Below are 16,142 nucleotides of genomic sequence, written 5' to 3'. Positions count from 1 at the left end.
GTTGCCTCACCACCAACCCCAAAATATATTTTCTTTGGCCCACTACAATTAAGAGTTTTATACCCACCAAAACTCTTTCTTATTAGAGTTTTATGAATGACAATTTACAACATGGGGCTTCCCAGGTGGTACAGTGGAAAAGAATCCACTTGCCAATACAGGAGATGCAAGAGACGTGGGTCTGATCCCTTGGTCGGGAAGATCCTCCTAGAGTAGCAAATGGCAACCCACTCCAGTATTCTTGCCTGGAAAATCCCATGGACAGCGGAGCCTGGACAGCTATCGTCCACGGGCTCACAAAGAGTCAGACACAACCGAGCACACACAAAACTGGGGAAAAGAATTTGAAAAACAGGTAAGAATTTGAAAAAAAATAAATACATGTGCATGTATATGTAAGTCACTTTGCTGTACACCTAGAACACAAATCAACTATACTTCAATATAAAATAAAAATAGTTTAAAATTTTATTTCATCAGAGTAGTAGCTTGGGGCTTCCCTAACAGGCCAATGGTTGACTCCTCTTCCAATGCAGGGGGCATGAGTTCTACCCCTGGGTGAGGAAATAAGATCTCACATGCTATACAGCATGATCAAATATATAACTATCACGTGTAAAACAGTTAGTAGGAAGTTGCTATATAACACAGGGAGCCCAGTCTGGAGCTCTGTGATGGCCCAGAGGGGTGCGATGGGGGGAGGGGAGGGAGGCTTAGGAGAGGGAATATATATAATTATGACTGGTTTGCATTGTTGTATGGCAGAAACGATGTAAAGCAATTTTCCAATTAAAAAAATTTTTTAAGAATTGAAAAAAGTCACCCCCCCAAAAAAAATTTTTTTCAAAAACTTTTTAAAAGGAAAAGAAAAGCTGTAGTTTGCATTGTAAAAGCACTCTCATTTCTTGTTGGAAAAAGAAAGTACCCATTTATTTAAAATGTAACCTTACTAATAAAAAAAAAAAACTACTTGGGACAGATCTTTTGCAAGTTATCCAACACTAGTACACATATCAATACTTGGGCCACCTCCTGCGAAGAGCTGACTCACTGGAAAAGACCCTGATGCTGGGAGGGATTGGGGGCAGGAGGAGAAGGGGACGACAGAGGACGAGATGGCTGGATGGCATCACTGACTCGATGGACGTGAGTCTGAGTGAACTCCAGGAGTTGGTGATGGACAGGGAGGCCTGGCGTGCTGCGATTCATGGGGTCGCAAAGAGTTGGACACGACTGAGCGACTGAACTGAACTGAATACATGTATCATACAATAATGTTCCTTCTTCTTCAGTTAACTGAAAATAGCTTATTATAGGACCTGAAAACACTGCATATTTTCTGTAGAGACTTAGTACTAACTTCTGATGATGTGAAAATTACTTCAAAAAATCATTTTTAAGTTTTCAAATGTCTCTGTTTTCCCTCAGGTCAATTATGATACTTGAACAAGATGAAAGGAGAAAAGTTTTGATTAGAGGAGTGAAGTCAAAAGGCACCTGGAGCTGAAGAAGTCTCACAGGGGCAGACACTGGTCCTTCCTCTCACCTTTCCCCAAGCTGTGTGAAAGACTGAGGCGAAAAGAGAGCAGGAGCTCCCCCGTCTGGAGAAACCGAAGAACAGCAGGTGGGGGCAGAGAGCGGCGCAAGAAAGGCTCGTCTCTCCAGAGAACTACAGAGCCGTCTGTCTGGAAAATTCGAGATGACAAGCCTCTGCCTCTTAAGGATTTGCTAAGTCTCCCCACTGTACAGCAACCTCTGTTTCTTCCTTTCTTTTTATTCCCGTATTATTAATCCATCTTGTTCTTTTTTCTTGTTCTTTATCCTTTTAAGTTCAACTGAAAGAGTGAACTGACAAGCTGAGAATCACTTATTATTCAGATTACAGAACTTAAAAGTCTCTGGTTCACTTTTAAACATTATGAGTCAAAAAAACGCATGAATTTTTCTTTTATGGCTCTCATCTTTAACATATATTTTGCATACATATATAATGAGCACTTCTAAAATCTGAGAACATTAACAAATGTTATCTGAAGATTTATCTGAGAAGGATCACCAAAAACAACTGATAAGAGTGGCAAAATCAATTTCATAAACAAATTTCACAACTAAATGAAGTATTATTGTCAATGAAGTATTAAATGAAGTATTATTGTCAATACATAAAATCTCCTATAAACTACTGACTTCACTTTTCTGGGTTTTGGCACATTCTGAAAAACAATCAGTAGCATGAGCTTTTGGGTCAACTGCTTAGTGACTTCTATTCAGCAACTTTAGAAACACTTAATAAGCCAGCTTTTAAATGGCAGACCAATATGCAAACATCCTATGAACTTGGCTAATGCACCAAGGACTGAAAAGGAACCCGAACAAAGTAGGGCTCTTCACCATCTCCTTGCTAATGGCTTGAGAAAGTCTCAAAGAGCAGAGAACACAAATGAAACCAGGAGAACTCATCATTTCTCTTACTTGAAAATGGTCTCTCCACAAGGACATTTCTGTTTTCAGGTGAATATGCACACAGTACAAGGACCAGCAAGTCAACCTGGATTAACCAGCCTTGTGTTTGCAGAAACTACTGCTTAGTGCCCCTTCTCCAGGATTAAGATGATTTTTACAGACTATAAAGCAGTATAAATTTGACCAGAATTTCACCAAAAACTTCTGGGAAAAGTCACGCTAACAAAAGCAAACAATCATAATCAGTACTGCAGAAATACAAATATTTCTCCCTTTAAAGACTGAAAATAAGACCATCAGATAACAAAAATATATGAGAGATTCTGAGATACGCTTACTATAAAGTATCATGAAGTTACAGAAAAAATTGAGTACCCACTGCATGTGAAGCAAGGTGCCGAGCATGGTGAGGAGTACAGAAATGAGAATGACTCTTCCCTTACAGAAACCATCAGCCTAGAAAAGATGTGATAAAGATACATAACTACTGTCAAATGTCACAGGAGATTCATGGATAAAATGATAAAGAGTTCAGAAGATGAAGGGATTTCTTTTGAATGGGTGGCAGGAGGTGGAGAGCATGAACCGTGGTACCGAGAGCTGAATATGGAGAAAGGAATAGATCAGAGGCTACCGCGAAGATCAAACTGAGAGAGTTAGCAGCTAATGTGCACAAGAGACAAAGGAGAGAGGACGGAAAGACGAAAGCTAAGGGTTTGGGGCTGGGAACGTGTGGAGTTGGATGTAACTACCGGAAATCCTGACAGAGATTTGGAGGGCATGGAAGAGCAGAGTTGGAGATGGAGAGTTGGGAATCACCCAGCCACGGGCACTGTGGAAGCCTAGACACTCCCAAGTGAGAAACGAAGGTCCATCCTTGAAAAGCAGTGACAGGGGAGCAAACGAGACAGAGCTGAGGAACAGTGAAAGAAGAAAAGAACAGCTGGAGAATACAATGCTTGAAAGATGAGAAAAAAACAGTTAAAGATGACAGAGGCAATCAAAAACAGCAAACAGTGCAAAGATCAAACATGAGGACTAAGGGGAAGCCATGGTTTACTGGCTACAAATTGATAAAGCACTTCCAAACAGAAGCAGAATGGAAGGTGGTAGTTGTGAGAGGAGGCTCTTGACCAAACTTTAGTTAGGCTCCTCTAAGACTTCCCTGGTGGCTCAGACGGTAAAGCGCCTGCCTACAATGCAGGAGATCTCCTGGAGACCCAGGTTCGATCCCTGGATCGGGAAGATCACCTGGAGAAGGAAATGGCAACCCACTCCAGTACTCTTGCCTGGAAGATCCCATGGACAGAGGATCTTGGTAGACTACAGTCCATGGAGTCTCAAAGAGCTGAACACAACTGAGCGACTGCACTTTCACTTTCTGCACCCCTTGTTAAGGCCCCTTGTCAGGCCTGCACTGCCCAGTTTAAGCAAGAATTCTAAGGCACTTTGGAAAGAATCCCCCACCCTTGATATCCAATCCCTCCTGATATCTTAATCAAATTCCTTGCCCCTAACTCGGTATCTGACCACCTGGCCTGCCCTCAGCAAGAATCCTGTTAGGTCAGTTTAACAGGAACTCCCCCTACCCTTGTTTCCTCTTAGTAATTTTCCATCCACTGATCACCCCCCACCAACCTGCCCCTTGACTTATAAAACCCCAGTTGTTCTCATATTCAGAGTTAAGCCTCATCTCTCTTGCCTATTGTCATAATCTTGACACCCACTGCAATAGTCTTGATGAAAGTCTTCCTTGTTGTTTTAAGTGTCAGAACAGTTTTTCCTTTCACAGCTGTCAATCTGTTTTCACTAGAGAATGAATGACATTCACAAATGCTTTATGATCAATTAGGATAAAATACAGTGGCTGGGAAGACAGGGTATAGAGGAGAGTGAAAGAAAGTTGTGCAGAAAGAAGAGGTGGGGCACATCAAATGCCGTTTCAGTAGATCTCTAGCAAGAAGAGGGCCTCTAAAAACTCAGGACTGCTTGCAATGTGAGGGTTCCAACGTCAAGGAAAGGCTTTCTCACACGGAACAGGAAAGCACGGCTGTCGTCAGGAGGAAACCACCCAGGATTCAGGGGAGAGGAAGAAACTGATACAAGACAAGAGAAAAAGGAATTCCCACCCTTAGTATTTTCAATCCCCTTGCATTGTTTTATTTTGGAAACCACCTCAAATTCTTTCTTGAACAATGAGAGGTATTAATAAGTAATAAACAAAAGTTTTCTTTTAAATCTTTCCTCTTAAAAATATGAATGCTGAAACTGTTGTTTTTATCTGCTCTAATAAACACACCAAAACTAATAGGAATGTTCCTGTAGCACACAAATTTATGATTATGAGAAAAAGATAATACTATTTTTATCTTCAGACTTCTAAAAGGTTGTTAGCCATTTTCATACTGAATTCCAATTCCAATTCAATTTGATTATGTTTCCTACTGTGAGGGTAAAACATGAACAAACCAAGCTAAATTATGTGCAGTTCTTCTGTACTATTGAAATGAAAATGAACAATAGTTTAATGAAGTAGAATTTGTTATCTAATTACACCAAATAATTTAGAAACATCTGCTGGTGGTTAGTACTACTATAGCTAGACCTCAAAGAATCTGCTCCTAGAGAGATTTCCATTTTATTCAAGCCTTTGTGAGCTTTCAGTTGGGGATTCCATAATAAAAGTGTGGAATCAAGGGATGGTATAACAATTTAATTTTTAAAAACAAATGAACAAAAAATTATGAAAAATAGAGGGTGTATATCATATGGGCCTGAAAATTGACTTCCAAATATAAGAAATATAGTAGACTACTGTAACACTGAACATGCATTCAAACATTTCTTGCTGGGCTATTAAGTAGTCAGTACACACCAACCATGGTGAAAGTGAAAGTGAAAATTGCTCAGTCGCGTCCAACTCTTTGTGACCCCATGGACTATACAGTCCACGGAATTCTCCAGGCCAGAACACTGGAGTGGGTAGCCTTTCCCTTCTCCACGGGATCTTCCCATCCCAGTGATCAAACCCAGGTCTCCCACATTGCTGGCAAATTCTTTACCAACTGAGCCACAAGGGAAGCCCAACAATACTGGAGTGGGTAGCCTATCCTTTCTCCAGTGGATATTCCCAATCCAGGAATCGAACTGGGGTCTCCTGCATTGCAGGTGGATTCTTTACTGAGCCACGGGGGAAGCCCTCAACCATGTAGCGGTTGTTAAAGACAGGAGAAATCCACAGCTTTCCCATTAGAGAACTTCATCTAATGAGTTATACAGGGGAATACAAACTAACCATTATATCACCACATAAGTGCCACGGCAGACAGGCATACAGCACTTCCTGTGCAGAAAAGGTGCTGTGATGATCACTCAGTCGTGTCTGACTCTTTGTGACCCCATGGAATGTGGCCCACCAGGCTCTTCTGTCCATGGAACTCTCCAAGCAAGAATACTGGAGTAGGTAGCCATTCCCTTCTTCAGGGGGAATCTTCCCAGTGGGTAGGAACTTCCCAGGGGGAATCTTCCCAGTCCAGGAATCAAACCCCAGTCTCCTGCATTGCAGGCAGTTTCTTTACCATCTGAGCCACCAGGTAAGCCGTTACTAACTCATAAAGACCTCTTAAAAGAGATGATTATTCAAGGTGAGTTTTGCAAGATGTGTAGAAGGGAGTTAAGACAAAGAAAGGCTTGTAAAATGATGCCACAGCCACACTGGGTACAATCCCTTCTGGAAACATCCAAGTTGTGCAGTATGCCTGAAACACAACCTCTGAGGAGGTGATGAGAGACAAAACCAAACAGGTAGGGAATTTGGACTTAATGGTGATGACGGCTCACTGGAGGATTTCAGGTAGAGAAACAAATGGACATGAGTTTGGGTAAACTCTGGGAGTTGGTGATGGACAGGGAGGCCTGGCGTGCTGCAGTTCATGGGGTCACAAAGAGTCGGACGCGACTGAACTGAATAAATTTCTAAAAAGCAGGTCTGAGTTTCCAGTTATGGACTCTAATATAATATGAATAACCCAAAATAATAAAGGAGGAAAAAACAGAAACGCTTAAACTGAGTCAAGGCTCTTGAGTGGCTCAGTGGTAAAGAATCCACCTGCCAATGCAGGAGACACAAGAGACATGGGTTCAATCCCTGGGTCAGGAAGATCACTGGAGGAAGAAATGGCAACTCTGCCCTAGTATTCTTGCCTGAAGAATCCCATGGACAAGAGGAGCCCAGTGAGCCACAGTCCATGGGGCTGCAAAGAGTCAGACATGACTGTGCGTGCACACAAGGTTGTTCACAGGTAAGTATATAGAGTAACAGTCCATGATTAAATGTTTGTTCTGCATTCATTTAGTCACTCAATAAATTTGGACTGAGCACCTACTATGTGCCAGCCATTGAGCTTACACTCCTTGATACCTTTAAGTGCCATGAGGACTGAGGCTAGATCTGATTATATTCTGGATGACCTCCCAAAGGAGAAGTAAGCATTGCCTGTTGGCCAGGGTTGTTTTTGTTTTTGTTACATTTTCAGAGCACACTAGAAAGCACCAAGCATCCAGCACTATCAGAAGCCTATCTGGTCATCACCATACCTCACTGAACCAGGTCTCAAGCATTCTCAGACAAAGTCTACAGTGGCCTGTGGCAAGTATTTACCCACACACACAAGCAGAAATACTGCAGAACCACTTTTTCAAGTGGGTTGACAGACTTGTGAAATAAACAAATGGACTCTGCTGATATCTTCGATCTTTGCTAGTATTTACAGTAAGTGACAAAATTAGCTACTACGTATCGTCAATGACTGTATTAAGAATCTTAGATACATGATCTCATTTATTTCTGCAGGAAACTAATAGCTTCTGTTGAGATATACGGAAAATGAGACTGGGACATCTAGCTGACACTTGGCAGAGAAAGGATTCAAGGCAGCTCTTACTTCAAAATCTAAACCTTTTCCTCGACACCACATGCTATGGAAGTAATCCACTACAGGCTTTTGATTTCACTCAGAGTGAAATCTGAAGTCCTCACTGAGGTGTACCGACAGGGCCCTCATAATCTGTGACCCCAGCAACCCTCGTCCACCAGATGCCTCTCTGCCCTCACCTGCCAGCACTTCGGCTGGCTCACTCTGCTCCAGCCACGCTGCCTTTCTTCCTGTTTCTCAAAATGGCTAAGCACATTCCTGCCTTAAAGCCTGTTCCATGAGGCGATTCCCCATCTTCATGTAACTCTTTCCCTTATTTCCTTCAAGTCTCTGCTCAAAACCCACCTCTACCGTGAAGCTTTCCCTCACCACAGCTTGCCCCATCCTCTTCACCCTGCTTCATTTTTCTTCACAGCCTGAGCCCTCTGGCACATTATACATTTTCCTCTGCGCCCTCAACTGCAAATATAATTTCCTTGAGGACAGGAACTAATAAATACCTGGCACATATTAGGCTCTCGATTCATCAAACATGAGTAAACAAATCACTGAACAGGAAAACACACCCCAGGCCTCAGAGCTACTCCTCAGGAAAATTATGAAAGAGTACGTTCCTGTTTCTGCTTCCTTCCCGCTCTACCGTCCACTCCTTCTCCCTCATGCCAGATGTCCTGAGCTTTTATTCACACCACCACCTACAACATGGGTCCCTCTTAGTAATGCCCCACTCTCCAGACAAACACTTCTGCACTTTCTTTTCTCTTACAGTGTAGTTCCCTCAGTCAAAATGCTTGCTTGTCTTACTACTTTAAGATCTTCAGTCCATAAATTAAAATCTTTCTTCCATGCATATGATAAGCATCTATATTTAGCATGCTATTCCTTAACAGGTAATATACTAAAAAAATCATGCTTTAATTTTAATATAATGGTGTAAAATTCATTCACCATAAAAGGCCTGCAGGGAAAAGTACTTCAGTCAGGCAGATATTTACATATCCCTTAAATGCACAGCTACCTATCTGCCGTCTTTCCCACCTAGTACAAGCAATTGCAAATCCTAAAAAGCATCTCTGACAAAGTAATGTCACAGCCATTAAGGACCTGAAAAACAAAGTTCTGTAGAAGAGGTACAAGACAGAAAGAATAAGGGCTGAAGCTATGTGCTAATCGCAGAAATGGGAAAATCAGGCAAGTTTAGCAGTTTAAAGAAGAGGATCCATTCTGTTTTCGAAATGTCAAGTTTGTGGTCAGAAAGATCTATCTATTCCAGCAAGATAATGTATTTCTTAAACAACACCCTTTTTCTGTTTGCTTTACACCATGAAATATATAAGGTAAGAGGTCAGAGTGCAAAGGGAAAGGAACCACTTTCAGAGCAGCTGGGTAACACAATGAGGTGGCCCCACACCACCATTAGCTGGCAGCAGGCCGGGCCTGACTCATCTCCCCTTCTCCCCCAAACTGCTTCACTGCCAGCAGTAACTCTTTTCAAGAAGTGCCTGCTTTTCTAAATTTAAAACAACCATTCAAAACAGGTAGGGGTATTTTAACCTATCAGTTTTCAGTTTTTTGTTCCTTGGGGAATAAAAGGAAAAAAAGACTTTCTAAAAACATGGACAGTTCTAAAGGTTCCTGAATATAAAACCACTCTTTTAAAAATAGTCCTTTCTGGCTTTTACAGTTTAACTGAAGTGAATTTTCCTTCCATTCATTCTGATTTCCTATCCCCCTCCCACAATTTTATTAACACAATCTTACATTGAGATATAATCCACATACCATACAATTCACCCTTTAGACTATACAAAGCAATGCTTTTCAGGATATTCACAAGGTACTCATCCTTCTTTTTAAGTATGAGGAGCTAAATTAGGAATACATATTTGTAACTTTATTTTGTCAGACATGATTCTTTTTTTAATCATTTTCCAATGTAAAATATGGTCACATCGTTCTGCTTTCTTAGTTTTCCTACTCTGCTATTTTAAGTACAGCAGGATTATATTAATATATTAAAAAATCAAAGTTTGCAGGAATCATTTCCTATGGAAGAATGATTTATGACCAGTAATAGGTTGTAAGGCCAGGCTTGAGAATCTGTCTTGCATTGGGTTAAAAATTAAGTACAGTGATTTCATTTAGTTTATTGTGAGTGTGAAAGTTGCTTAGTTATGTCCAACTCTTTGCAACCCTATAAACTGTAGCCTTCAAGATCTTCTGTCCATGGAATTCTCCAGGCAAGAATACTGGAGTGGGTAGCCATTTCCTTCCCTAGGGCATCTTCCTGACCCAGGGATGGAACCTGGGTCTCCTGCACTGCAGGCAGATTCTTTACCATCTGAGCCACCGGGGAAGCCCCTTTATTTTATATATTACAGATTTTAAAAAGTGTTTTAAAGGTACTGTTACTGATCTTATAAAACTGAGAAAACACCAATTCCCCATGATCAGGGGATATTATTATTACTGGACGGACTTTGGGAAAAGCTACACATACCCCAGACCAATCAAGGAACTGTGTTATGGCTGCTCTCAAGATGAAGCACACTGTTAAAACTTAGGTTAAACCAATCTGGTGAAAGAATGCAAAACTTATTATATCTATGTCACTCCTTCAGAATGATGTGACATATAAAACAATATTTTTCTAATTCTCTTATGATTGCTTTAGATTAGTCTCAAACATGTATTCTCAGTGGGGGTAAGACTGCCCTCAAGGGAGCAAAACTTGGCTTCCAGAGGTCGAAGAAAAATTACTCTCTTTACACATAGAGCAAATATACACATAGTCCATAAACAGAATCTTGGTATTAAAGTTTCACAGAGAGATCAATTACAAAAAACTGTGTGAAAGACTTCTTACAGAAGGTGACTTTAAAAAAAAGTTGAGAAATACTGATCTAAAAGAAACTAAAACTCTTAATAAATACATTAAAAATTTGTCATTACACTTATCACTATCTTCTAAGATTAGAATGCTTACAGGATGGTTATTTCAGGGACAGATGTGACTCAAGATGGCATCCACCAATATTCCTCTTACACTGTACACAGATGGTGACTATCAGAGTTTAACAACTATAATTATTTTATCTCTCTTACATGGTACCAAGTCTCCAAACATTAAAAGAAAACATTTCAAGCTGAGACTTTAGCCTTCTGACACCAGTAAAAGAAAGACTATGGACAAGCATTTAAATAAGGACGGTGATTTTAATGACAGTTAAAAAGATGACAGATTCTAAGAAAAGTAGCTGGGCTTTCAACATCAGACCACCCTGCTGCTTCTCATACTCTTTGATGAGAATATCTGAAAAATTAAAATGGCAACAGAGAGTATACTCAAGTGGACGTGTCCTATAAAATGAGCTTCTGGTCAAATAAATCATACTGAAAGTGTGCAGTTGTCTGCCAGGACAGCCGTGGAAGTCAGAAAATTTCCTAACTGTATCACAAAGAATACTCCATCCCTATTTAACTGCTCCAAAGTCTCTCTGAAAAGATACCCACAGACAGGTGTTGTCAGGATAGTGAACGATGCCAAATAAAGCAGCATAATAAAGGGCTTCCATGGGGGTAGGACAAACTGAGGAAAGAATGTAAGAAAGTACAGAGAAATCCTAAATATCAGAAGTGATCTACAGCAGTGATGATGGTGACTACATGGTAAGAAGAAAAAAGGGGGGTGGGGCGAGCAGGGGCAATGCCAGAGCCAATTCCACCCAGAGAGTTATTCAGGTTTGGCTAGCTTAGCACAGCTGAATTATAACTGAGTTCCCAATCTCACCAGCTGTCCTGGGCTATAAACCAGAGCTCTATTTAGCTACAAATGACAGAAATTCCTGCCAAGTGATGACCTGACAGGATGTTTTTCCCCCAGTTCTATCAACTAGGGCTGTACGAGTGCAGCAAACCAGGATATTCTGGCTGGTACCTCAGCCCCCAAATCCTGAACTAGATGATCTGAGACTTTCCCTCTAGCCCAGCAATTGTCGGACAACATGGACTTCTCTGCCAGGGAAGTTCTAACAAAGCCCACACGGAATTAGGTAGCTAGGTGCAAACACTATAGTTCTGGAATGTCAGCTCTAACACAGGGCCCATGTTTCCTGCACGCTGCTAGAGATGTTTGTCAAACCAGGAAGGAAAGGTGAGTGACCAGAATATGAACCATATTTGGAGAGTTTTGAGGATTTAAAAATTATTTGTATTTACGCTGATCACTGGTTCATGAGAGATGAAGAAAAATGTTTGCTAATTCCTGGACCTTCAATAGCATTCATTTTCGATTCCCAAATGAGACTGTGAAATCATGAAGGACTGGGATCTGGTTCTTCCATCCTAGAGTAAAAAGGAAATTTGCACTAAAAATGTCCTTTTAAGCAGCAAAGGTGATTAATATTGAAGACAATATATGACAGTCTTCACTCTTCAGCTTAATTTGACAGGTACTTTACTAAGTTCCTATAACACACGTGGGTGAAAAAAATGTCTATAAATGTAAAAAATATATTGGGTAATTTTAGAGGCTCCCTTTTTTAAAAAATGAATCTTTCACTAAAAGTTTTTCCTATAAAAAGAACATTCTTTACAATTATTAAAAAAAAAACCTGGATGTAAACGTAAAACATAAAGCAAAAACATGAAGACTCTATTGCTGGCTGCTATGCACTTAACTGTGTCCTCCCAAAAAGTTCATATGCTGAAGCCCTAACCTGCAACGTGATGGTATTTGGAGATGGACCTTTGGAAGGTACTTAGGATTAGATGAAGTCAGGAAGGTGGGGTCCTCATGATGGGATTAGTGCCCTTATAAGAAGAGACCAGAAAGCTGCTTTCCCTCTCTCCCCATCATGTGAGGACACAGCAAGAAGATGGATATCTGCAAGCCAGAAAGGGGGCCCTTATGAGGAAGTAAACCAAATGACACCGTGGTCTCAGACTTCCCAGCTTCCAACACTGTGAGAAACAAATGGCTGTTGAGGAAGCCACCCAGGTTTTGTTGCCATTTTACTACAGTAGCCCAACCAGCCTTAACTGCTTAACCAACTAACACACCCAATATACACAACACAGTGTCCTGGCAGGGGTTACTTCCAGGAAGCTTAGGAAGAAACTCTATGGAATTCTGACCGTGATGATTTGTTCCTACCTTCTCTTCACCATCTCATAGAACTTTATTTCATTGTTCCTCAGTTCTAAGTTGGTTATTAAGAAGAGATATGAGGCACTTCCAAGGCCAATTAATTAAAAAGTAGTAATGTCTAAAATAAAATCAATTTCTTCTAACCCTTGGAGACCGCTCTTAGCATATTCAAAGAACTATTTTGAACTGAGCAAGTCTGAGCCAATCTATTTATCATTAATATAACAGTTCTCAAACTTTAACGTGTAAGAATCACAAGGGAGTTCCTCCAAAAGTGCAGATTCTGTGGGTCTCTGGACCAAAGAATCTACATTTTAAACAAAATGATGAGTGGTGTGCAACTACACTTGAGATCAACTGTTGCTCTATCATTACTGAGAAAATAGCCTCTGCACAGAGATATACTTTGCTTTACAACAGAGAAATACTTAAAAATTGTAACCAAACTGGATTTTTAAACCAAATTCTATTTTCCCACAAGATGACTTTAAAACTTTAAAGACACTTTATTCATCCTGAGAGATGGGAGTGGTTTCTTTCACCTTCCTCAAGAGGTCAAATTCCATGCTTTTCCTTTTCTCCGCCCCCCTCCCCTTCAGTAGATAAAGATTTAATAATTTAGGAATTCATTCAAAAGAGCCTCATCATATACTCCATGTCTCCCCAATTTATCCATTTTATTCGTTGAGAATGCCAGTCTTTTAAAAGTCACTGATTTGTAAATTATATCTTTGAAAACAAACCATGAAAATGCAGACTATCTCTTTGGAAAGGTAAATGAATTTAGTCAAAAACAGTTTAAAAGAGAATTTCCTACAGTAGGTTTTACGGCAATGTACTAGCTACAACAGTGTAAGATAAATGCTTCTTCAAAAGAAAGTATCAACTGTGAGTAAAGAGTTCATTAAAGTTTAACTCTAGACCAAAAGAGTTCACACTTAAAAAATACTTCTACTAAGTAATGCATATTTGATACAAGATACTGTAAAACAGGAGATTTTTATTATCCCTTTCAGAGAAAGAAGAAACATTTTTTAAAGCATTCATGGACAACCAACAAACATCAAATAAAAACATGTCATTTCTAGTACCATAGGTATCTGAACAAAGTAAATACAGTCCTAGACTGAAGATGGCAAACTATATTCTAGTCTGTTTTGCCACAAAAAGGCCATGAGCCCTCTGAGTCTAAACAACCTCTCTGGGTCTAAATTTAATTTTAAAAATAAAAGTAACTCTTTGATTCCAGCAGATTAATAAACTCTGAAGTATTTACATCAAAAAGCATTGTGTCATGTGATGCCTGTAACATGCTTGATCAAATGACACTGTTAAAACGTAACTGGAAACTTGACGTTGTGATTAACTTACTATCCTGGTAACCATCAGGTACATATCATTGTACTTTTCTTTTTTGAAAAACTGAATACTTTGATCATCTAAATTTTCACATACTGAGTTTTCTTAAAGCAAAATACATATGTAACACAATCTGTTTTTGCACAAGAAAATAAAGTATTTTTGGTCCTTCTTTCCAACCCATTGTCATTACAGACTTCTTGGGAGAGGGGGAAAAGCAAAACACCTTTAATTAACTGCTGAAACAATAGTGTCACAGTAACTACATCACAGAAACACTACTACTTTAGTAAAATGTTCAACGATATACTCCTGAGATTACTTATCTTCAATACCAACTTCCTTCTATCTGCTCTCAAACGCATTAGAGCAAACATTTTCAATTTTAGCAAATATTAAAATAAGTTCACCACTCATTCTTGTTTCCAACGGAATATACCGAGTCCAAAAAAATTCCCCCCAAATCCAACAGGAATCAACACACCCATTTGGCAATTGCAGGAAGGTTGGGATGCACAGACATCTTAGTCAAAATAAATAAACTTTCCAGGATCTTTATTTACCGACTTGAGAAACATAGGTTTGGAAACAGCCAGCTAACTTCGTTCCCAACTTGGCATCTTAGAGAACCTTCCGTTTACAAAACACACAGGGACCTCAGAGCCTCCCTGCCCAGAATTGGCCAGGGGAGCACACGCCCATCGGCCCTGCCTGGAGAGGAAACAATGGGAGAGGCGCGAAGGCGCTAGCCCGGCGCCCCGGGCGCCCCAACTCCCCTGCCAGAGCCCGCGCCTGACACCGCCCGGGGCGTCCCTTCCCCAGGTGCCCCACCTCTGAGACCCGGGGCGCGGCCCACCTGCGGCGGCGCGGGCAGAGGGCTGCACTTACCAAACAGGGTCAGGGCCATTGTAAAGGCGCTCGCCAACTGCTCGCCGCCGCCCGCCGGTCCACGCGCTCCTCCCAGGCTGGCCGCGGATCACCTCATCGGCCCGACGCGCTCACACCTCGGAGGGAGCAAGGAGTCGGAGGGGCGTGGTGGGGGCGCGGGCGCGGGGAGGCTGCAGGCCGGGAGGCAGGGGGCCGCTGCAAGAAAAAAGTTATTCACGCGTTATTGTCAAGCGCACCCTGACAAGGGGGAACCCGTTAGCCCTCGGCGAGCCGGCACTTGTCGCTGCCATCTGTGCAAAAGCGGAGCGCGCGCGGGCGCCGGTACCTACGAGGTGGGGAGGCTTGGCCGCGGCGCAATGGCAGGCGGAGAGGCGGCGCCGCAGTGGCGGCGACGGCGGGGAGAGGAGCAGCCTCGCAGAACCCCCGGCGGGGTGCGCTCACTCTGCATCCCGCGGCCTCGCAGACGCCATCTTGCGATAGCGTCTCCCACTGGATCCGCCGGCGCGCCTCCTCCCTCTTTCCCCTTGGGCGGCGGAGCCCCGTGCGTTCCCATGGCAACGGGCGCGCGCCGGGGCCTAGGGCGCCCGCCCCTCCTGCCCCGGGCTGCGAGGAGCCGCCCGAGCTGCTTGCCCCCGGGAGGCGGCCTCCCAGAGCCTGGCAGCAGCAGGGGCGGGGTGGGTTTTAGCTGAAATCCCAGGTTTTTCCTTGAATGGGATTTGTGGAGACGCAGAAAGGAGCTGTTACTCGAAAGAAGTCCCTGAAGGATGCTCCATGAATACAAGGAGCCAGCCAGGGTCATCTGGGGATCGGGTTCGTGTGAGAAGATTCCTTTCCCCTGGCGCCTCCGGGGTTAACAGAGTCTGGAGCCCTTGACCTGAAGCTGCAGGACCCGGGAAAGGAGCCTGGAGTCAAACAGTGGCACTAAATGTTGCTTTCCCCTCCATTTGGATTTAGGAGCCACTAAGAGTAGCTCTGGTCAGATTATCATATGTGAGGAAACAGGAGTCGGTTAAGAAGCACCTGGGAATACATAAAATAATTTGTTATAAGCGCTTAAACCTAATTTTCTTCCTTTTACTTTACACCTCTTTGATATTGTCTGGGGGTAGGGGGGAAATCAACATTTCTCACCGACTGGCACTTCTTTACCACAAAAGATTCTTCCCCTGAGCTTTTTGCATTTATCTGATAATCACTGGCAACATCTTTCTGTGATATTCTCTGATCGCCTCTGTCTTTGCCTTAATTAAGGAGAAGCCATATAACGCCTTGAGATTATCAGCCAAAAGATGTTCGTGAAAAGCTGAGTTATGATGGCTTTTTGTCGTTTTCATGTAATGTATTCAACA

General features: G+C 42.0%; 1 protein-coding gene and 1 non-coding gene across 2 annotated transcripts in view; one reads left to right on the top strand and one right to left on the bottom strand.

Moving 5' to 3' along the window:
• Positions 1-14,907, bottom strand: part of CHN1 (chimerin 1) — a 208,006-nt gene extending 193,099 nt beyond the window's left edge. Inside the window, exon 1 of the mRNA XM_052662504.1 lies at positions 14,794-14,907. Within this exon, the coding sequence (XP_052518464.1) occupies positions 14,794-14,812 (19 nt within the window). The 5' untranslated portion in view covers positions 14,813-14,907. The remainder of the gene's footprint in view (positions 1-14,793) is intronic.
• Positions 3,626-3,708, top strand: TRNAC-ACA (transfer RNA cysteine (anticodon ACA)). The gene has a single exon. It is a non-coding gene; the product is annotated as a tRNA-Cys (tRNA).
• Positions 14,908-16,142: the final 1,235 nt, after the last annotated feature.

Source organism: Budorcas taxicolor, chromosome 2, assembly GCF_023091745.1.
Source record: "Budorcas taxicolor isolate Tak-1 chromosome 2, Takin1.1, whole genome shotgun sequence".
Taxonomy (NCBI): domain Eukaryota; kingdom Metazoa; phylum Chordata; class Mammalia; order Artiodactyla; family Bovidae; genus Budorcas; species Budorcas taxicolor.
The sequence above is the reverse complement of the archived record's forward strand: the minus strand, read 5'-3'. Positions and strand labels throughout refer to the sequence as shown.